The following is a 23,069-nucleotide window of genomic DNA, read 5'->3' as shown; positions in this document are numbered from 1 at the left end:
TCACTATAAGACTTGTGTGACACATTAATTGCAAAGGACCGTGCAGTATTTACTGATAATGATTAACTTAAACAGCCTCTTTAAGCCTGAGATAAATGTTGTCAGTGGAGAATATGAGACACAGTCAATAGAGACGGATGCTGATGGATTTTCTGACGAGTATAATTTATCTTTATTAGAGGCTTTGTCACCCCCCCACCCCACTCACACACACACCCACACACACATTCAAATCATGCACTTTTTATTTACCAACTAATACAATTTTACAAATCAAACATCTCCTCCACAATGTAAAGTGGAAATAAAACAAAACGTCTAAACAGTGATTCTCTCTCTTTTGTTTATTATGCAATCGCGATTTTTTCCACCCTCAGATATGGGTTGTCCTCCTCGGCCACCGTATGCTATCGTGGCGTTTCCCTGCTGAGTGAAGTGTCACATCAGTGAACCCGAGACCTGTTATCTATCGGTTCCACGGAATCGAACCTGGTTCATCACACACTCACACACGCACACTCACACACAGCGGACCGTGTTTCCTGTAGCGGGTCAGGATGAGACGCGCCAATCTGGGTGAGAAACAAACCTCCACGTTTCTGTTTCTTAAGCTAACACTTAGCTTGTTTGCTAACGCTAGCCGGTGTTGTGATGCGATGTGTTAGCGGGATGTCGGTGCACTGACACGGTAACAGTGACGCCGTGTTAACTGTGGTTGTGTCCGGTGAAGGTGAAGGAGGCCCCGGGGCTTATGTCGCCAGCGGGTACAGTGTTCACGAGGAGGAGAATGAGCATCTGCAGGAGGGACTGAGAGCCAAAGTCAACGCGCTGAAAAGTGTGAGTTCCTCCTGATGACACGAATCAGCTGCTGGGGACACGAGTCTGTGTGTTTGTGACATTAACGTGTTGATACTGGTTCCCACAGCTGTCTATCGACATCGGAACGGAAGTGAAATACCAGAATAAAATGCTGGATGAGATGGTGAGTTCCACTTCAATACTGAAACTAAATATCAACAGCAATTAAGACACATACCAGTCCTACACAGTGTAATAATACCTAATAATACTTACTCAAAAGTACAGATATGATATTGTGTAATTTATTTCATGTGATATATAATCTATTTGTGTCAAAATCCCCAAAATGCAAATAACTCCTTACCAACGCTGTTATTAAATGTGGTAGAGTTCAGAAAGTACATTACTTCTATAACTATACTCGTTTTAGAACATATCCTCGTTTGCACAGAAATGTGCTGCATTTCAAATATCAAGGAAGTGAATCTTTTATAGTGTTGTGTAGTTTAATCTAGATTTTCACTGGCTGATTCACATATTTAATGTGTAAAAAGTACTAAAATACAAAATAACTACTTTCCAAAGCTGTTATTAAATGTAAGAATCCAGAAAGTAAATTGCTTTTATCTGAAATGAAGTAGAGTATAGTTAGTATAAAATAGCATCAGATGAAATGAATCTATTTGTGCCTTTATACAACCTGGATATTTTGTAAGTTTTGTATTTAATTTCCTTGTTAGATTTGGGTGTGGTTTACTTGTAAGCCATCGCTGGTTTCTTCCAAATCCCACACATATTTTTAACACTTCCTATTATGCATTGATGTTGTGTGAAATAAACCAAACTAAATTAAAGATAACTAAAAAATATACTACTGTTCTTCAGTCTCCTGAGCTGCCTGTTACATAATAACACCTGGATCATGATCATTTTCTGGACTTGGGACTTTTACTTATCTCTCTCTCCCACACTAGGACTCAGACTTTGACTCGACCGGCGGCCTGCTCGGTGCAACCATCGGCAGAGTGAAGCGGCTGTCCAGAGGCAGTCAGACCAAGCTGCTGTGCTACATGCTGCTCTTCTGCTTCTTCGTTTTCTTCGTCCTGTACTGGTTCATCAAGCTGAGGTGATCGGAGGAACCTCCTAGAGTTGGTCCCTTTGTAACTTCACATCTCCCTCCCCCCACGGTCGCTGCTGCGTCTCAAAACGAGACCAGCGTAATGATGATGATGATGATGACAGGCAGGGGTTTAAAAATAAAGTGTTCAGCTTTACAGGGGGCCAGTGTCTGTGAGCATTTCATACAAAGACCCCAAAATAGTCAAGAAAGGGCCGATGCTATTTGATGTCTTAAACAATAAAACTAGTTTAGGAAGGTGAAACGGTCTGAGGTGATTAATGATCACATGTCACGTACACCCTAAGTGGATGATACCAGTATTTGTATGTCCTAACAGCCCAATTTACCTAAAGTGAGAAGATGAGAAAACATGAAACCTAATATAACTAATATACTGCGTCAAAAACCTTTACAGCAACAGATCTGTGGATTAGTTTTTTCCACCACAACCTTTGCTGTGTCACTGAAAATAACTATTGTTCATAAAAGTACTAACGTTGTAGAATGCTAAAGGAAATAAACTGGTGTATTTTTGATTCAACAATGAATGGAAACACCAAGATTTGTCAAACAATGAGCAACAATGTCCTTCATAACTGTTCTAATTCTGTTGTAAAAATGTTTTTTTAATGTAAATAAAGACGTTTTATGCAATGTATTGACCATTGTACGCTACTTAAACACAGAGAAAATACAATGAAAAGAAGAAAAACTGAACTTGGACGGATATTTTTGTCACAGACAGCCAGAATCCTTGCAGGTCATTTATCTACACAGCCACTTTATACACATAACTTAGCTCATCTAATTAAAAATAAGTTTAGTCTTAAAATTAAATAATAATCTTTTACATAGCACACTACAAATGCCCTAATAAACTTCATTATTCTGTGTTGGAGCACATGAGTTTCATTCAGACCAGTTTTGTGAGAACAAAGGCAAACAGAGTTGAAGAGAATCAGAACTGCACTTAGGTGATCGGTAAGTCAGTGTCAACAGTTGGCTCATTATGAGCAGAGCTGCAGCATCAGTCTCTGTGTCAGCTGTTGATGACATCACTTCCTGGGAAGCGTGTCCATGTATTTGCATATGATTCCCAGCATGACCTCATCAGCTCCTCCACCAATCGACATTAACCGGGAATCCCTGTGGAAAGGACAAAGTTAACACAGTCCTGCCACATTATTTGCCCCGCCACTAGGTGTCACAATAGTGTAAAGTACTGGCTTAGACAATCTACATCAAACACTGTTACTTGATTAAACACTGAATCAACAGGGTCCGAGGCTTCCTGTTGCGAAGTGTTGGCCTTTGTTTATTCAGAGTATAATCACGTAAACTTAACTGCACGACTTCGAGAATTTAATTGATTATTTGATCACATGCTGTGTTTCCGTGGCAACCATCAATTAGTCTGATTTCAGCTTTGTGGTGAAGGAATTAAAAGGTCTGTATTTATATATTTATATAGCGCTTTTCAAGTCTTGATGACCACTTAAAGGGCTTCACAGGAACAAGTTATTGCCATTCACCCATTCATAGTCTATGAGCAGCACTTTTTGTATGAGGGGCAATTCGGAGTTCAGTATTTTGCCCAAGGACACATCGGCATGCAGATTGGAAAGACTGGGATCGAACCGCCGACCTTCTGGTTAGAGGACGACTGCCCCCTCAGCCCCAGCTGCCCCTGAATTAGTCTTTGACTTCATGTAAAATACTTGGACCATGTCAACAAAGTGAAAAAATAATGAAACTGAACATCGCAGTACAATATGTTATAAACCTTTGTAGACAAACCTATACAGATATATTGTTCGTCTCATCGTTCTCACCTGTAAAATCTGCTGACCATCACTTCACTGGTGAAACCCATCCCTCCCCAGAACTGGAGACAGCTGTCCCCCAGTTCTCTGGACAGACGACCCCCCTTCAATTTGGCCATGGATGCCAACTTGGTGACATCATTGCCTTTGATGTACAATGCTGCAAAAAAAATTATATATACGAAAGGAAAAGAGAAGTATGAATGTACGGAGGACAACAACAACGATGTAGAGTCAATGGTGTTTTTCCAATTTCGATATTTTACCCGTACAACTGATCAATGCTTTGATTATAGAAGAGGAACTTGTGTGAACTGTGCAGCCAGATAATCACACACCACAGACATGTATCACTACCTAACACTGAGCTAACCGCCTGCTCGGGGCCCTCTTGTCTTTTAAAACAGACCTGCTGGACATATCAGCCACATCATCGCTGTAGAGTTCAGTCGATGTCAGACTTTGCTACAGCCGCCTCAGTCTTATCTGTGGTATTATGTTCCACAAGAACACGTGTCTGCAATCACTGGCTGTGATTTTCCTAAAATACTACACGTGCAAATCAAGCTTGTTTGTTCCCTATTCAGACTTTTTTGAGTATTTTAATGATGTGTTATCTATATCTGAAAGAAACATTACATCCTTTTTTAAGAAAAACACCTCAACCTGGAAAACAGGGGATGTTGCAGACATATATTTGGAAAATAAATGTTTTTTAACCCAACAACTGTTCTCATAACGTTACTCAATCATCTCCATGCTCTGAACCAAGCCTGGTAGATGCTCAGAGGGAACAGAGCCACCCAGATGCAGCAAACAAGTATGCTAATCGTTCTTTTATTGTTATGCCTTCCCTCTTATCAGGTGACCCTACCTGTAGCGCAGTGGAGGAGGGAGCGGAGGAGCTCAACCTCCGTCTGCAGCTCAGCCAACCTGAAGTGAACCACCTGGTTGTGGAGGACGGGCTGCTTGAAGATCTTCCTCTGCTTCGTGTACTTGATGGTGTCCTGAATGACGTTGTCCATCATTGTCAGGACTAGAGGTGTAGAGATCAGAGAGACAGAGAGGAAGAGGTGATGTCGGGTTTTACTGAATGCAAACAGCTGCATGTCTGTGAATATTTGTTCTTTATGTCTCTTATTTTTACACCTCCGCACCGGCGACAGTCCGTTCGTCCAATTCTCGTGAGCAGGATATCTCAGGAACGTTTTGAGGGGATTTCTTGGACTCAAGCATCAACTGATTAGATTTTGGTGGTCAAAGGTCAGTGACCTCACAAAGCACAGTTTTCGCCCCCATCCTTGTTTTTGCCTTATCTCTCGAGCGCCGTCAAATAATCCTTTTCACATTTGGCACAAACATTCAATTGAACTTGGACTTAATTTTGGTAGCCAAAGGTCAAAGGTCAAGGTCACAGTGGCTTCAAAATACGCCTGTGATATCTCAGGACTGCTTGAGGGAATTTCTTCAACTTTTGATCAGTTGTCACTTGGACTAAAAAGATAAAGTGATTATGTTTCACTGGTCTAAGGCCAAAGGTCACAGTGACCTAATATGAATCTGGAAAAGTATTTATAAATATGTACAAGGAAACTGCTCTGGCATATAGCTGCAGTGCGGTAATTCTAGTTTTATTATGATGAATAAAACCAGACAGACTAACACATCAGTGTCAGTGATACCACGTACTTTCACCTCTGCTTTATTTCTACATTTTCATTATGTCTGCCCAAGAAAATATTGGCTCATCCCCAAAACTGATAATTAAAAGCAAACAACTATTTTAAAAGAGATTAATGGCTTAAAATATGTGACCTGAATTTACTGGAAACTAACATCAAAACAGAAGTCAGAGCACAAACTGTTCACTTTCATTTTCAATCCGTAGGAGGCAGATGAGATTGAGCAGAAGACCGATGAGTAAAAAGAGTGAAAGATAAAGTGAGAAATTAAAGTAAACTGGGAATGATGATGTCAGATCACAGGGGGATGCCTGGGGGATTTGGATCACAAAGTAAAGCTCACTCACTATTGGCCACTGCCCACAGCCGCTCTTCCTGGAACTGAAGCATCTGGTAGGTGAAGCCCATGCCTTCCTCACCGATGATGTTCTTGCAGGGCACACGGACGTCATCGAAGAAAACTTCCGCTGTGTCCGATGACCACATACCCAGTTTATCAATCTTGCGGGCAATGTGCACTCCTACAGTGGGAAAAACAGGAAAAGAAAATAATCATAATAATCATGTGCACTAATTCAAACAAATGCTATTTAAAGAATGGAAATGCAAACATTGTTGAGAGGCCAAACATTCTGAAAGGTTTTGTCCCTGGCTGGCTGCCTGCTTTTTGTAGAAAATGACCGAAGCCGTTTTCAGACATGAACTCCAGAATAATTGGGTCCAGACATTATCCAGAGTTTCACATATGAACAACACAGCAGGAGATTCTACAACAAGAACATGTCTGGAACATCGAGGCGAGGGGTGGCGTCTGGGTAGAGATGCAAGACACGATGTATGCATTAAGCTGCAGAAATTACTTGTTTTTGTAGCAGCACATCAACACCATCGCCAGCCTTCATCACCAATAGGTCTCGAATTTTGTTGTCTTTTCATGTTGATATCTTCGTCGGCATCTTCTCTGTGTATGGAACCGCTTTTTCATCCTAAGATATTTGTGTTATTTTAGTTCCTTTCACTTTTGCGTGTATGGTGTGTTTGAAACAGCATCAACACGTCGTCTGTGGACATTTTCCTTCTCATGTGGGCTCACTCTGACATTTTCCTGACATTTTACTAGGGGACTGGAAGGAAAAGCTCCAATAAATATCTGGAGCAACTGACTGGCACGTTGGCTCTCACATGCAGCTCCTCTGGATTCCTACCTGGCAGGTTCATGGGCAAACAGATGAGAGACTTGTTCTTGTGTGGGGGCCCGTCACTAGTGTTGGCAAGGAGGCACATCCAGTCCGCCTGGGTGCCGTTGGTGGTCCACATCTTTCCGCCGTTGATCACATATTCATCCCCTTTCCTCACCGCATTGGTCTTAATACCTGAATCAGTGAGTGTGTGAATGTACAGAGAGAGAAACGGGGAAGATGAGTGTGAGGTTTAATTAAAAGTTTCAATGGATGAATGGATACATCTACATATTTTGCAGCAGAATAGTGTCAAACATAAATCATACTATTTCAGAAAAAAAGAAGCAAAGACGTTGTGAAATCTAAGGACAGTGAACTTGAGCCATTTTACATGATGTTGCTTTCAGCACGTTGTCCTCTACTCAGAGATCATCAGTGTCAATCTGATTGTAAAACGATCTCATTTCTGGCTCTTCAATCATTTTGCAACATTACTGAATTTAAAAAAGTCCCTCAGGGGCAAAAAAAAAGAGGAAACGATAATAATAAATGACAGGAAGATGATGACGGCGAGATGTACTTGAGACATCAGAGCCAGCTCCAACTTCACTAACTCCGAGGCAGGCCACTTGGTCCCCCGTGATGGAGGGAAGGAGGAACTCTTGCTTTAGCTCGGCTGAACCAAACCTGCAGAAACACACATGTACAATGACATGAACAAACTCTCTGACACTAAGCAGAACCCAAGAGCATCTCATCTCTCATACGTTCTAATCTAAACATTGTTGTCAGGCGATTGTCGTGAAGTAAAGTTGTGTGAAACTCTTTAAATGTTCAGTGTAACTGTGGCAGACAGAACAGCAGGATTTGTGCTTTAAAACAACACTGCCATGTTTCAGGCATTCACAGCTCCAGTGGGACAGAGGATCCTAAAGCCCCATGGTCTCCCCCTTTTTGTTTTTGCTGCTCTTTGTGTTTAAACCTTTTTCCGGGCGAGTGTAGATCCTCTAATTAAGCTCCCGAGACCCAAACTGTCTGTTTCACAGAATTGTGCCATGTGCCACAGGCAGCTGCTTCACAGCATGGGGACGTCGCACAACAAGCCAAGGCCCTACACGGGTCAGACAAACAATTACCAAATATATTAACACACCTACCCTCTGGAGAGCCACTTTGATAAAGGGCTGTGCAACAGGCTGTATTTTTTAACATATAACTCTTAACATATGTGACACAGTTACAGAGGCGTGAGCGATAACGATTTTTACATTAAATTCTACTCGACACATGAAGCCAATCTTTGGTTCAGAGACTGAAAAATCAAATGCATGTAATGGACATAAGGGTAACAGGACTTCCTTACTGATACTGATCCCATAATACAATTTGACTGTTCTATCAGAGGGAAAATGCTCGGGGCTTGTCACAGTCATATCTTTTCTATATGTATGATATAAGGCATTCGAGAAAATAAACAACTGTGATTGAGTGTGTGAGATTATCCTTAGTTTGTGCACCAGTGCCTTTCAGCGCCAGTTGTTCAGGATTCTCTGAGACCACTGAGTGACATCACAGCCGAGCAGATGGTCCAGCAGAGTTGATATCGATTCACATAATTTTTTGTCACAACTATTTTTATCATCATATTTTTCCACATTCGAGGAATTTGTCACATAAAAGCAAATATAAGCTAAGAAGATATGGGTGTAAAAAGACTCCAGGGTTTCCAAAGTTTCACATTTGTGAATTTATGACCTATATGTCAAGTATGATAAATATGAACAAATATCAGACTCCCAGAATTACTTCCACTACCCACAAAATTGAAGATAAGGTGAAGTAGCTGAATAGAGAATAACCACATTATCTCGAAAACTACAGGTAGAGACAGTAGTTATCATTTCAGATCAATTCTGACCAAGGTGTTTGTTATCATTTCCACATTCATCTTGTTTGTAGTTTTACTGCAGAAAGAACTACAACACACAGAAACATTGCAAACTAAGCTTGCCACCAACATCTTTCTGCTAAACTTTAGACTCTTTTTTAGATGTTTTAAGACCCTGTGGTTTGGTTTTAAAATCTATTTACAATATCCAGGATAAACAGGGTGTCAGTTGTTAACATGGGTGTCAATACAAGCAATGTTTTTTCTCATCTTAAAATGAAGCACAGTCATGTAGGAAGAAAGGGTTTGAAAATACACAAGCGGCTCCAGTGCTGGTGTGAAAAAGCACAGACATCGCTGCCTGAATCACTGATGAGGGGTGACTCACGCTAAGAAAAGGCAGCGGTGGAGGGAGATGAGTTACACACACAACATGCGCAACTACCCGAGGACATAGCAGCCAAGCCAAACGATTAAAGAGTTGACTCGAAAGGGCGAAATAAAAACGCTGGATTCCAGTTATGCAACACTACTGGCTGTCTCTGGGACTGTACCTGGCCAACGCAGGAGTAGTCATGTCAGTTTGAACACCGATGGCCATGGGGATGCCTCCACAGTGGATGTTGCCCAGCTCCTCTGCCACTGCGACGCTGTAGCTGAAGTCCAGACCCAGGCCTCCATATTCTGCACATGGACAAAAACACACTGGTACCGCTGACAGTTCACTGTACATTTGCAGGCAGACATTATTTCCCATTTGCAACTCAGTTGAAAGAAGAAGAAACGATGCAATGCAAGCAATGCAAGTCGCATTGGATAAATAAAAACTCGTCGGTTGGCTAATAAAAGCGGCCGATATGAGCCGACGCTCAATTTTGACAAAATGCACCAATATAATTTTGTATTTTACAGAATATATATTTATATAAGTTTATTTCATTCATCGACCAAACAAAACTGTTCAAATGCAAACACAAAATCTCAAAGCTTGAAAGAAAAGGAGGAGAAAGAAGAATAATCTTATATAATCTGCCCCTCTTTCCCAAGACATTGATTAACAAAGCAAAAAGAAAAAAAAAGAATAAACAATGCAGAAAAGATTTGTGTTTACATTTTATCTGAAAAAATGATGTTCCCTTTCCTTCTCACTTTCTGGGTATTTAGCCTTTATTAGATAGGACACAATTAGGTGTGTGAAAGGAGGAGAGAGGGAAGACACGTAGTAAAGCACCAGGTCCGAACTGAACCTGCAGCCGCTGAGGACTCAAGCCGAACCCTAAATACACCCCGTCATCTTACACGTACCTTCCCTGCATGTCTCCCCTTCATCTGTAGTGATATAACTACAATACAATCAGTGCCTTCTGCACACGTACACACACACACAATGCACACTGTTATTCGTACATGATTTTCTGAAGTGATCTGTTGGCACCGTATCATGCACTCTAATTGATTACGGGATGTTATCATTAATTGCTGTAGCTGTAATTATGTGTAAAAAGCCACTGCTGGGAGATGAGCACTACGAACTGCGGATGAGGTCCCCCGTCATCTCAGTGTCATCTCATATCTTCTACTTTTTGTGTGAAACCTGATTTTGTTCTCTTTAACCAGCCCATTTATTGAATAAGTCAAAAATGGACGTCCATGTCTTTCATTCTGGCAGTGGAAACATTTGCTCAGACCCCAGGTCGTTAATGGAGTGGAGCAGTGCATTATAAACCATGTTTAAAACACCACTTTGTGTCACTTATCTTCATAAAGAGCCATCTCTACACCTTTCCTTTGCCTTTCATCATCAAATGCAGCATCCATTGTGAATTAAATAGCCTGGGTTTATACTCATACATTCTTTTCTTTTCTGCCCGACACTCATGGAATTAGTGAGCTAATGTTCCCACTCTCATACTGCATTTCACTGGTAAACATCCACGCATTCAAAACCTGTCAAAAATATATCATTATGAAAAAGAAGGGTCTCTGTGCAGCACAAATAAATTGGAACACATCATCTCACGCTGGTCTCGCAGATTTAACGTGACAGCTATTCATTTAGGACAAAATCTTTTGGTGGTAACGCCCTGTCAGCCAAGTATCAAGTCTGAGCATCTGTGAAATGCTCTGTGCTCAGTTTTTGGGTGATGGATACAAAATGCTGACTGACAATGAATAATTCTCAGCAAATTTATGACATGGAGGCATGTAACGCTAAGAAAGTGGTTTAATATCACCTGTCAGGCTAGTTATCGCGTAAAGAAAAGCACAGTGAGGCAGACTGTCAACAGAACGGGAGTTTTAAAAAGCAAGCGAAAGAAATGGGGACAGAGAAAAAAGGGCGATACAGTGGGATAAGCAAACAAGGGAGTGGGGAGAGAAAAAACAAGAGGAAACAGGTGTAGCTTTGCGGTGATAAGTCTCTGAGCGTCGGAAACCCCGCGGAGGATAATGTGGACGAAGGGAAGCGGTGAGGTTTGTCCCACTTTAAACATAACAGCAGGCCGCCTGGTTGAACAAGCAAGCAAGAAGAAAAGCAAACTAAATCCTATCACAAATGTTGATCCCCTACACACAGCAGATGCTCCTCGACATTTGTTGTCAGGTGGAGGATATAGAGGCAAAGACGGCATCACGAAAAGAGGCACCTGATAATAATGCACGAAAGAGCGCCCATGAATAACTGTCGAAAGTTAATTTCGGAGAAACGTCTGCAACAACTACTAAACTGTAAAATAATATATCTCACAGAAATGTATTATATTATTTTACTTTTTGTTTTTCTCAATTAATTTTGAACGCAATAATTATTGGTCTTGAATGTTAAATTTAATTTGATTCTATGTTAAAATACAAATATTACACATCCTCAAGCTGAATGTGTGTATTTGCATCTGTATTTAAAAAAAAGATGTAGAGCAACGATAGTTTTATTTATTTTTTTACTGTATTCTGATGGTAGGTTTTTTCCAACCTTTACTGCCAGATACATTTTTTTGGGGGTCGGTTTTACAGCCTAACATGGAGATGTTTTCAATTCACAATAACAAACGATGCTTTTGATCAGAAACAGACAGTTCACGGTGTTGCTCAAGAAGAAGAGAAAACTGTGTGGGCTGTCAGGGTTTTATCTGTCTGGCAGGAGAGGAGGTCATTGCCATGGTGTGAACAGCGGATACCTGCGGATGTCAGCACAGAGGAAAACAGGCAGGGAGCCAGGGGTCATCCCTGTCTTCTCCCTCAACATGGCTGCCTGGGGAAAACTTCCTGTTCTCGTGTTTTGAAAGGTTATAATGTCTTTCCTTGTTCATGGGAAAGGGAAGAAAGTAACTGTTGAGTTTTTGCCCCTCCTGACTAAATAGACACAGTGTCCCGCTCCTCGAGTTGTCGACAGAAAGATACTTCCTTTTTCAAATATGTGGCAATAAAGTTAGACCACTGTCTATTTCATCATCTACTGCCAGAGCTCTGTTGTTTTCCTCCCACATTTAATGTCATCATTGCCTATCAGGGAGCTCTAATTAGTAATTATGTGTTATGGCCATTTTTAAATGTTAACTGACGGCTATGATCACAGACAACGGGACACAGCTGCCATTAGACAACATCTTTACAACTCATTTTATAATTGAAAAAATAGAGTGAGATAAATCTTCCTTGTTTCCCTTGCAGTTTACGGTTGTGTAGAATTGAGTGTCTAAAAGCAGACATCGTACAAACAGAATATCAAGACAACGCCACTTAATTAGCTAGATAAGTAGATAAATACTTTATTGATCCAGAGAGAAATTGAATTATGGATCAGTTCTAAAATAAGTGGATTTGCATCATCAATAAATTACAACATCTCACCACATTTGCAGATGTTTTGCTTTTATTACATATAGAAGTGTTTTAAGGGCTCAGTCATTTGCTAAAGGCCTTTATTAAGAGTTTTTTTGATTTTTTATTGTATTTGACTTGAGTACCTTTCTGATCAAGCGCAGCCACCCACCTGATCCGTCATCTCTCCATTGAACGGGCTCTTTAATCCCTATTCCCTATTCACCCAGGGCCTCTAAATCAATTAATAACACAGTGCTGAGGTCTTCTGAGAGTATACCTCATTAGTCAGCACTGCGGTAATGGGACAAGTCTGTAGTAGCTACACAATTATCTGAAGAATTATAGTACCAGCTTTGGTCATTCATAATATTGTAGAGAATATTAAGTCAGATGCAGCAAAAGTTACCAGAAAGAGCCCAAATCCAGAATAATATAACTGAGGAACTGCTTTTTATCTTAATACCACACAATGTTCACGTATTAGCTGATTTTTATGAAAAGACTATGTCAAAATTCTTCATTAAAATGTCTAAAGACAACTAGATGTATGTTACAAACTTTGTTGACTTGTGTACTTACATTATCCAAAATGTTTCCGACAATGTTCAAACCCAGAGAAATCCCCAATATTATTAAACGTTTAATTTTGGTCATCTTTCAATAGAATCATATCCAGTGACTAGAATCAGGTCAATTTAAACTGATAGTAATACAACTAATAATTGTCTTTAATTCAATCGAGTATAAATGTCCCTCTGTTGTCATTTTCTATATATTATTTTATAAATGTACATCTAAAGCATGTTTCTGGTGCTGTTGATCAACCACCTGATAGTACAATGTGTTTTCACACGGTCTTCCTCTGGGCTGCTCCTCCTCTCTAATCCTGGCAACTAATGCTTGAGGCTTGTTGAACTCAGCACATTTTAATTCCCTCGCTCTTCCTCTTCTTTGACCTACAGACCCTGTAGCGGAGTCTTCTTCACAGGACTCGCTGTGCAACGTTACTGTGAACAGATTTGTTCATTTCAGTGTCAGTTGTCGGATAATCCACAACATCTGTTTTTGCTACAGTGATACTATCAACGCGAGACAAAGATAATAGTAAAAACAGGAGAACTCGCTGAGATAATTAAAGCGATTACTCTGAAATAAAATATGAAACTTTAGATCTCTGGATGACAAACACTCCCCCATACATCTCTTCACGTATTCAAAATGAATTAAACTTCACGACCACAAATAATGTGTGGTCCTCCTGTACTGTACTCATCACACTCCCTCATCCGGCCCAAAAGCGTCCCAGCTGGGTAAACATCTGGAAATGGGCTACACTGCAGCAGACAGCTGTTGTGGGGAGATGCTGTGACACCGGCACCCATCATCACAGTGGGAACATTTCAGAAACCAGACCGACGGTAATGTATGTCTGTCAAACGGACCGAAAATGTGCGGAACATGAATTCAGCTGTGAAAAAAGACCTGCCAAGTGCTCAGTGGAGCGGAGGTGGTCAAACTGTGCACACGCTGACGGATCCCTCGGTTTCTCATCTATTGAAGTGCGTTTGGATTCACCCACTCTGTTTCAGGGAAATGTAAAATGTTACGCTGAGTAACTTCTATTCATGTGTAGTCACTGGTAAAAAATGTTTTATCATTAAAACCATTAAAAGGACTTTTCAGACATATGACTGGTCATGAACTAGTCTTCATTTTTGTATGAGTTATCAACTGGAATCCCCAGGAATACAAATAGGCTTAAGTCGGAAAACTGTTTACCAACTTTAATGTCTTCAGTTGGGAACACACACACATGAATTAAGTTAAAAAGTTATATAAACACAATTGGAAACTATATTTTAAAAAACTTGTTTCATTTCCATGTTGCCAAATGAAGCATTTTTTTTTATTTGGTAAAAAAAAAAAAAATACTCCGGTATACTCTCAAAATACTTTCAGGATACATACAACTCATACACCATTGAGACACTCACATGTGATGGACACATATTCAGAAAGCACAGGTCAAGTACAGTATGGGCATGTAGCTATTTTTAATGCTCTTTAATCAATCAATTAAATTTTATTTGAATAGCCCGTATTCAAAAATCACAATTTGCCTCAAAAGGCTTAATGTGTACAAGATGCAAAATACTCTGTCCATAACCCTCGACTACAATGATGAAGAAAATAAATAAATAAATATATCACTATAATATCTCAGAGACACAACCAGGCTAAAGAGTTTCTTTAGTTGATTTGGACTGGTTCTTATCATTTGCAGGAAGGTTCATTATCTCCTTAGATCCTTTCAAGCATTTATCAAAATACAAAAATGCTTCTGGCTCTTTAAATCAAAACACCATTTGGTCTTATCTCTGTGCTTCCGATAATGCAACAAATCTCACAAGATTCAGTTATGAGTTGTCTCCAATAAAAAAAATGTCATCTTAAATTTCACCTCAGAATCAAAGGGGTAAGAGGCTATCCCAGCATGCACTGCCAGTCACTTACAGATCTAACAAAGGTACAGGTGGTCAAACAAACCCAGACTTTCACTGCTATGGGCAATTTGATGCCAAACTCAGTTTCCCATCCAACAGGGAAATTAAACTTTACCTTGGAGGTTGTCACTGTTGAGCTGCTGCATCACTCTAATGTTTGCCTATGAAAGTGAATGTGCTACATTTATAAAGACAAACAGATCATCTGAAACTCTTACCGACTGGTTTGTTGACTCCCAGGAAGCCGGCACTACCTAAGATTTTGAAGATTTTGTGGGCTGGAAACTTGCCCTCTGCTTCCCACTGATCTACATGGGGGTTGATCTCCTGGTCGATAATCTAAGGCACAAACACAACAGGGGAAACATATATAATTTAAGCATGTTTGTGTGTAACAGTGTATATTTAAAGTTATATTTCGTTTTTTAAACCTCAACATGATCCTGACAACAAATACCAGCCCTGTTATTCCATCTCCTGTCCCCCATAGGACCAAAACGATGTAAATTATGAGTAAAAAAAAACCTCCACATGTATACAATGATTGGTTTTCCTGCTGCGTTGCATTCATCTTAACTTAAGTCTATGTAATCTATCTGTAGCAGACAGCAAGATATGGTATAACATATCAATGAATAGAAAGCAGGCTGGGAAACCGTATTACATGGTGAATGTGTAACAGTGACAATGATGCATGGCTACAGTGATGCAATGCATGGGATGCCATTTCCTGTATGTACATGTTATCAGTCTCCTACTGATAACACGTAATACGACAACTGCAGGCGCATAAAACCATGAAAAACAGCTTTAATTTCACTCCAAGTCATTTTGGTGCAGTAAAAAAATGCAAGAAAAACAAAATAACAGAATCCAGTGAAAAAACAAAAAAAATGCTCCAACAGGAAACAAAACTCCTATCTGGGATTTTTTTTTTTAGGGCTGATACTGATGCTTTTGTCCTGGCGCAGCTGGCAGCCGATACTGTGCTGATCGTTGGCATCTTTGCATTCGACCATTCATAAGCCAGTTTTTGTAATGACTCAGAGTTGATCCCCACCATTTTATCCTTGGCAGGGTAGGAAACCAACAAGTGAGAGTAAAGCTTGGTGCTGAAACCCAAAGTAATGACATTCCTTCTGGGTTAGCAGCCATTGCATCTATTCCGCCACAAACCTTGAGAAACTGAAAAATGAGGGATGGCTAAAATACAAGCTTTTATGAGCAGAATAATAAGAAAGTAACACATTTGCAGCGTTGGTACAATTTACATCATGAGAGCTGAATGACGTTAAAGCAAGGGTTGGAAAAGCTCACAAGAGAAGGCTACAGTTTAAAAATATGCAAACGATACATCCCAGCCCCTCCCATCGGCCCTCTTGTCCAAGCTATGCCCCCAAAACACACAAACGTAAACTGCCTGACAAATGATAGAAGCCGACCTCTGTGATTCGCTCACTAACTTCTGGCTATCGTCTCTGCCTCTGCAGTGTGTATCTCTACGACAGGAGACTCGGGGCATACGCAGTGAGGGCACGGGCAAGGCAGGTCGTGAAGTGACAGACAGGTACGCCAGCGACCAATCATTTCATTTGGGCTGAATTTATCACACTTTTGTGAGGGTCACAGCCCCCCCCCAGCTTTTTTCAGATCACTTTATTTATTGATAGTTATCGGGACGTGAAGAGGATTTCAACAAAAAAGTTGTTTCCGAAACAATTTACCAACCGTACATTACATTACATTTAATTAACTCGACAGGAAGAGCAGAGTGGATTACCACCTGTATTTGAAATGAGTGTGTGAATGAATGAACATTTAGTGCAGTGACTCAACCTGAGCACAATGAAGGGGTCCACAGCTGGAGAAGCACTTATGACTGACCAATCTATTGAGGCGCTCACACTGGGCTACTTTCTGCCGGGAACTCAAGCTGCTTCACAAGGAGCAGAGCTGTGAGAGCTGTGGTGACGGTTACAGTTAGTGTGAGATTATTTTTGTCAGTGTTTCTATTATTTTTTTTTTTACACTTCTACCTGGCACAGCAAGCAACAGGATGCTTTAAAGCCGAGTGAGTCAACAAAAGTTCCCACAAAACAGTTTTAAGTGCCGTCCCTGCCACTTAAAAGATTTAAAATAAAAACATACGTGCTGTGACTTCCCTTGTCTGTTTCTTGCAGAGTGCTTTTCAAATTAAAATGTCCTCAAACAAATGGCTTTGCACTTGTCGGCTAAAATATTAAAACAACTATAACTTGTGCAATATAGACGTTACTCAATCAAATGTGTCATTTTTAATGGGCTATGGCTTCAACAAACCCATGCTGGTCTGCTCCACAGCCACGTCTCCTTGCTCAGTGCAATGGGCTCTAAATGGAGGGTAAAGCCGATGAAAAGCAGCGATTAAAACAAAAGAGGCATTTAGTTGAAACAGGGAACATAAAATTTAAGCCAATAAAAAGGAGTTAAATGAGCCATGTGCAATAAAGTGGATCATGAAAAATTAACCACATTTGATTATTCTCTTCATCCAGTTTAGCTTTACACCTCAGCTAGAGTGAAAGTGCAACCGTCAGCTGGACTAGATAAAAAAAAAACAAAGAGCTGAAGAAGAAATCTCAATTGTTTTTTCCAGGGTTGCAACACGCTATGCACACTCATCTATTTCTTCCAAAACACACAAAGCCAGACCGGCAGGCCGTTTGACCAGCCAAGGAAAACATGGTGGCTGAGGAACCATCTGAATACAAGGCAGACAGAAAACATGGACATGGATACCTTCAACAGACATACAGGCTACACGTCTGGGCCTGAATCTGGGAAAATAAAGCTTTAAACACAACAAATTGCACATTAAACACAGGTCCTGTTTCCCTTCATCCCTGAAATAAAGTCCACTTTGTTCAAAGTTCAAATCCTGAAGACCGGAAGGGAGGGAAGACGAGCTGCTGCAACGGAAACATGAAAGGTCAATCAGGGAGTAATCCTACATCTCTTCACAAAGGTTAATTTGGACTATCTGTGTTGCATACCAGAAACTTTCACATCACCAGTCTGCCATGTAGTAAGACAGAACATTGGGTTATCAGGCCTTGCATGATGTAAAGTCAGGAGATTCTGACCTAATCCCCTGGCACCCAGGATTACTCCACATGAGGAAAGACACTGGGCTGCATAAGAATTGACTTGCAAAGAGCTGGCCAACAGTAAAGAGAAACAAATGTCTGCCGTGCAACTTGTAAACAAGGTGTCACTTTATTACGACAAAGTAATGTTGGTTATTTCTCTGACTAATACTTTGGATATAGCAGAAACTAAATCTTATAGTAGTAGCAACACCAAGAGTGAACTCATTCTGAGTAGTGTGATGTTTTTGTCTGAACCCGTTCAAGGCCGAGGGAGAACTAACCGAGCCTGACTGTTACTCTGTCCCTCACACGCATGGTTACTGCTTGTTTTCCCCAGTTACAGACATGTGCAGTGTGGAAGATTACATAGATAGCCCAGCCAACATGAAACAATCCGACCCAAACTTTAGTATCATATAAGATTTTTGTCCACACTCCAATTCCGAGGACTTCTGAGAGGTACAAATGTTACCATCTGGAATAAGAAGCTGTTTTAGTATAATAATTAAATATTAGAAGTAGGGTTGCAAAGGGGCGGAAAATTTCCGGTAAATTTCCGGAAACTTTCCGGAAACTTTCCATGGGAAGTTAAGCTCGGGAATTTTGAAAAAAAAATGTTACCGCAAATTAAACGCTGAGCAATAAAAACGTCATTCAAAACTCTATTTTAAAGATGTATGGAATGCAGCACACGCTGCACGTTGAATTTCTCCATCACATGCACAGATAATTCCCAGCATCCTGCACACTACAGCCGGGCTATTGAGGCCACACTACTGCATTAGCCCAAGGACTAGTCAGGTAAGTTTTGATGATATTACTGGGGAAAATATATTAGCATGCTGATTGAGGATTGTTCATCTGTTCATCTAGCCTATTTCTATTCATTTATCCATCAATTGTAAAATATTTTTAAAGACGATTCCAATTGTTTAGCTAACTATTTATATCCCTGGCATTGCATTAGTGTTTTTTACAAGCTTTTTTCTCATCTTATTCTACAGAACAATGCCACGTGCACTATCTCATGTGTGGAGACATTTCACCCCAGCCAATGTAGAAGGAAAGGCTGTGTACATTTGCAAATACTGTGCAAAGACCTATGTTAAGAATGCCACAAAGATGCAGAAGCATATAGTCAAGTGCCCAAAGGGGCTCAAATCAGCTTATGACAAAACAAAATGTTTATATTTATGTCTGTATATGACAAGGTAAATACAGTTAGTATAAATTACCCACAAAATTTCTAGTTTATTCCCGTTAATTCCCATGGAAAGTTTCCAACTTTGAATATTCCCGGAATTTTGCAACCCTAATTAGAAGCATTAATTTAGTCTGGTGGCATAATGGGTTAATTAAAGTCCCAAACAATTCCATAGGATGGAAACATAAAGGCATATACCAGTATCTTATTTATATCAGGATGGTTTTTAACTAATAAAATCTAATATGTGTGTGTGTCTTTTCTTTAAAAAACTCTATAAATAATGGTTGAATATTTCCCAGCAATTGTCAAATTGTATTTTTGCTCGAAATGCCCGTCCCTAACCTCCTAGATGTGTCTGGCGACAAAGGTTTTGTTGGAAGGGAAGGGAAGTCCCGGTTTGAAACCAAGGGATGCTGCACATGAATAGACTCTTCCTAGAAACGCTAGGGAAATCACTTTTGGCTCCTTGTCCTTATTAACGACAGCAGATGACCTTGCACACACACACACACACACACACACACACACACACACACACACACACACACACACACACACACACACACACACACACACACACACACACACACACACACACACACACACACACACACACACACACACACACACACACACACAAACTGTGGCCAGTTTGATGGGGACTCTCCGGACTAATTTCTTGCCATGGAAATGCTTTGAAGCAGTCTGTAAATGAGCTCATGAATATATACACCCTTCTATGTGAGACACACAACTAGACTGACAATAGACTACAGGATTTCCTATAACCCCCTCTGTATACATCTATAAACACACTACCCTTGAGTGAATTCTTTTCATAAACCCTACTGCCTCGAGTTCCCTTTCCGGCACTACCAACATATTGTTCTGCATTTCCTTTTCACATCTCCATCCTTCCCAATATTCCCAGTGCTGCTTTATTTTCAGCCTTTCTCATATCCTTGGACGGTTTAGTCACACGACAAGGTTCCCTCCTTTTACCGCAACATATCCACTAGCTGAGTTAAATTGGTCGCCTGTTGTTATTTTTTGCAGCCTCTGTCTCTGATAACTGTCTGGTAATATATATCCTATGAGTCAGGCTGATTACGAACACCCCCTTAGATTTTTCCCATAATTTCCATCTGGTGATATTCAGTTCACAAAAGACAAAAGCTTTGCATTACAGAAATAATTAACTGAATATGTTGAGGCATAGTAAACATATTTTTGTAAAAGGAGTAACACTTACAATGTCGGATTCAGCATTTGGATGAGTATGAGAGGGGCAGAGAGCTTTTGGGAAAATACATGTTTGAATATGAAGCCGAGTATCAACAGGCAAGTCCACAGCATCTTCTCACAGTCAACAAATGCTCTCTGAAGCAACATAATACTGTTTAGTAAACATCCACTTCAGAGATACATGCTACTAACAAAGCAACAAATTATGTACTTTTTTATAGCATCAAATTCCAACTGAAAATACCTGTTTAAATGTTTTTTTTGCAGGACTGACCTAAACTTAAGTCTGGGGACCCGTCGATGTTCACATTATTTAAGAGTCGTGAGTCCAGAGTGTGAAGATTTTCAAACACAAGCCAACATGTTGTGTGCATCCAGATCTGTGTCAGCAGCTCCATGATTCCCGCCATGTACCACCAGATGTTAACAATCTGAACTGACAGATGTAACTGCAGCTTTCCCAGGAAGAAAGAGCAGAGACGCTGGGTCGACATTAAAAGGAGGAATGTTGGAGTGAAGGATGGATCATAAACACATTAAATGCTCGTACAACAAAGCAGGGTTTGTGGTTAGCGAGGTTGTAGCTTCAGGATCTTATTCCTCCGAAGCTGTTTCACTTCTTTCTGAGGTGAATCACTGTGGTAAGTTACGATGCACCTCTAACCTCCTCTGGAGCCGATTATGCTCAAGATAACATCAGAACAGTTCAAATACTGACCTGTGGTGACAACTAATCAAGAGCAAAATTCATTTTATATTTATGATAAAATATGATGATATTTGTTTCCACGCTGGTTTTAATAGAGAACTTCTAATTATTTGAATTCAACAAAGACCCTTTGATTCCCAACAGGATTTTTGTTATTACAGCTCAGAATAACATGAGAAGATTCAGTGACAGTATATGGAAATAAAAACCAAACCCTTTTTCCATCCAGATCCATGAGTTATTCTCCCAGAAAACTAGGGACATTGTGAAAAACCTCCTCTCAAACAACGTTAAAGAAAAATCCTGGACTGTCCATTAGTTTGATCATATTCCTGCTGACTAACAGACAAAAACATAAGCTCCTCTGCAGAGGCAATGAACATTTCAGTCTGATAGACCTAATCACACCATACCTACTTCTCTCCTCCTCCTCCTCTCTCTGCAGTCTGAGATCACTTTAACTTCTTAGAAAACCTGCATAACATGTTCATTAGTTTGATCATCATCAAACAAAAAAAGCAAATATACTCAGTCGGTGATGATTTGAGTTTATTTACATTAGCCTGACTATTAAATGTTGTTATTTTTTCAAGTGTGTCTTTTCTATTCCCGTTGTTGGATCATATCGTTTACGTTTCATTTGAATGAACTGAAATGTCTCTTGTCCATAACTGCGTGTACCTGCAGGAGTAGGCGTCTTCTCTCCTATCAACATTAAGAACTTTATCCAGGACCGCAGCGATGATTATTGTAATCAGCAAATCTGCATCTCTCGTGTAGGCTACAGTTCTCAGAGCCAGTGGATCACCAGCTTCAGAGTACAGGTTATCAGGAGGATCGATGTCAGGCTCAGGATGTCCTGGTGGATGTTGGGTGCATTTACTTTAACATTTTGAAGTCTCACCTGTGCTATATTCATCTGTCTGTGCAATATCAACGGTTCATGTGCAACTCATTCACTGGAAATATCCTCACACTGCATATATTTCTTAATTACAATCATATGTTTCTATATTTCTTTATATATTCGTTTACATTCCTTACACATAAGTATTGCATGTTACGTATTACTTGCTGAGGACTTTTTGACTCTTGCTGCTGTAACAAAGGATCATCTTAACTTTTCTCACTCGTTAGCCCTGAAGCTACAAAGTCAAGCCCCCCCACATCACCTTAAAAACTCCATATATTATGGAGTCATTCTAGTATAGAGACACATTATGATGATATATTAAAAGTTCTCTTTACAACTTAAGCCCAGTTAGAGCAGAGTTAACGTAGAGTTGGTTTGTTAGTTAGAGGTGAACCTCTGTTTGCTATGATGACCTCTCACCCACTTTCCATTCCCGGCCCTCCAACAGGCTTTTACTGTCACTTCCGGTGTAATAAACACAAGTTCCCAGCTAACACGTACTAATACTGACACATGACAGTGATTAGCGGCTAGCACGTGAGCTAACCACGCTTTGTTTTCATGGTAACGCCACAGCCTGCTACATGGTTAGCATCCCGTACCTTCCCGAGGGACTCCCTCAGTGCAAAGTGCTCCTGTGTGTAGATGACATGGTCCCCCGCGGTCTCTGCTCCGCTGCCGCTGCCGGGTCTGGACGACGTCTTCTCGGACAACCGCCTGACTCCGACCCGGGAGCTGAATTTGTAGAAGTGGCGGCTGTCAACGCACAGATTCAAACGCAGGGCTGCTCCGCACAGCGCCATGTCTGTTTACTGTGTGGGCGCATGCGCAGACCGCGGCTCTCGCTGGGCTAGAGGGGGACAGGTGCTGAGTTTGTCCCGGTTTGTCCCGGGATAAATCCTTCAAGGGATAGATACATTTGAAGTCAATCAATTTTGTGTTATGCCTCCTCACTGTGCCTATATGACACTTAAACAAAAATATTTCAATTGATACAAATGTCACATGATATTGTCGTGATATTGTATTGATATTGTTTTATTGCG

The 23,069-nt window shown here is 40.5% G+C and overlaps 2 protein-coding genes across 3 annotated transcripts; one reads left to right on the top strand and one right to left on the bottom strand.

Annotated features, from left to right (window-relative positions):
* Positions 1 to 398: 398 nt before the first annotated feature.
* On the top strand, positions 399 to 2,577 carry bet1 (Bet1 golgi vesicular membrane trafficking protein). Its single transcript, XM_034599607.1, has 4 exons — positions 399 to 576; positions 731 to 837; positions 926 to 982; positions 1,776 to 2,577. The coding sequence occupies exons 1-4, from the start codon at positions 558 to 560 to the stop codon at positions 1,929 to 1,931; spliced, it is 339 nt and encodes a 112-aa protein (XP_034455498.1). The 5' UTR covers positions 399 to 557; the 3' UTR covers positions 1,932 to 2,577.
* On the bottom strand, positions 2,510 to 22,860 carry zgc:85777 (uncharacterized protein LOC405871 homolog). 2 transcript variants are annotated; one of them, XR_004615369.1, is made up of 10 exons: positions 22,626 to 22,860; positions 15,040 to 15,160; positions 9,050 to 9,179; positions 7,188 to 7,294; positions 6,632 to 6,799; positions 5,774 to 5,947; positions 4,619 to 4,780; positions 3,754 to 3,904; positions 2,874 to 3,067; positions 2,510 to 2,843 (listed from the first exon to the last, which is right to left on the bottom strand). XR_004615369.1 is itself a non-coding variant. In XM_034599605.1 (9 exons), the coding sequence occupies exons 1-9, from the start codon at positions 22,824 to 22,826 to the stop codon at positions 2,977 to 2,979; spliced, it is 1,305 nt and encodes a 434-aa protein (XP_034455496.1). In that variant the 5' UTR covers positions 22,827 to 22,841; the 3' UTR covers positions 2,668 to 2,976. The 2 variants fall into 2 exon arrangements, 1 of the variants encoding a protein (XP_034455496.1); XM_034599605.1 differs by having other exon boundaries at positions 2,668 to 3,067; positions 22,626 to 22,841.
* Between the last annotated feature and the right edge of the window lie 209 nt (positions 22,861 to 23,069).

This window comes from Hippoglossus hippoglossus, chromosome 11, assembly GCF_009819705.1.
Source record: "Hippoglossus hippoglossus isolate fHipHip1 chromosome 11, fHipHip1.pri, whole genome shotgun sequence".
In the NCBI taxonomy this organism is placed as follows: domain Eukaryota; kingdom Metazoa; phylum Chordata; class Actinopteri; order Pleuronectiformes; family Pleuronectidae; genus Hippoglossus; species Hippoglossus hippoglossus.
The sequence above is the reverse complement of the archived record's forward strand: the minus strand, read 5'-3'. Positions and strand labels throughout refer to the sequence as shown.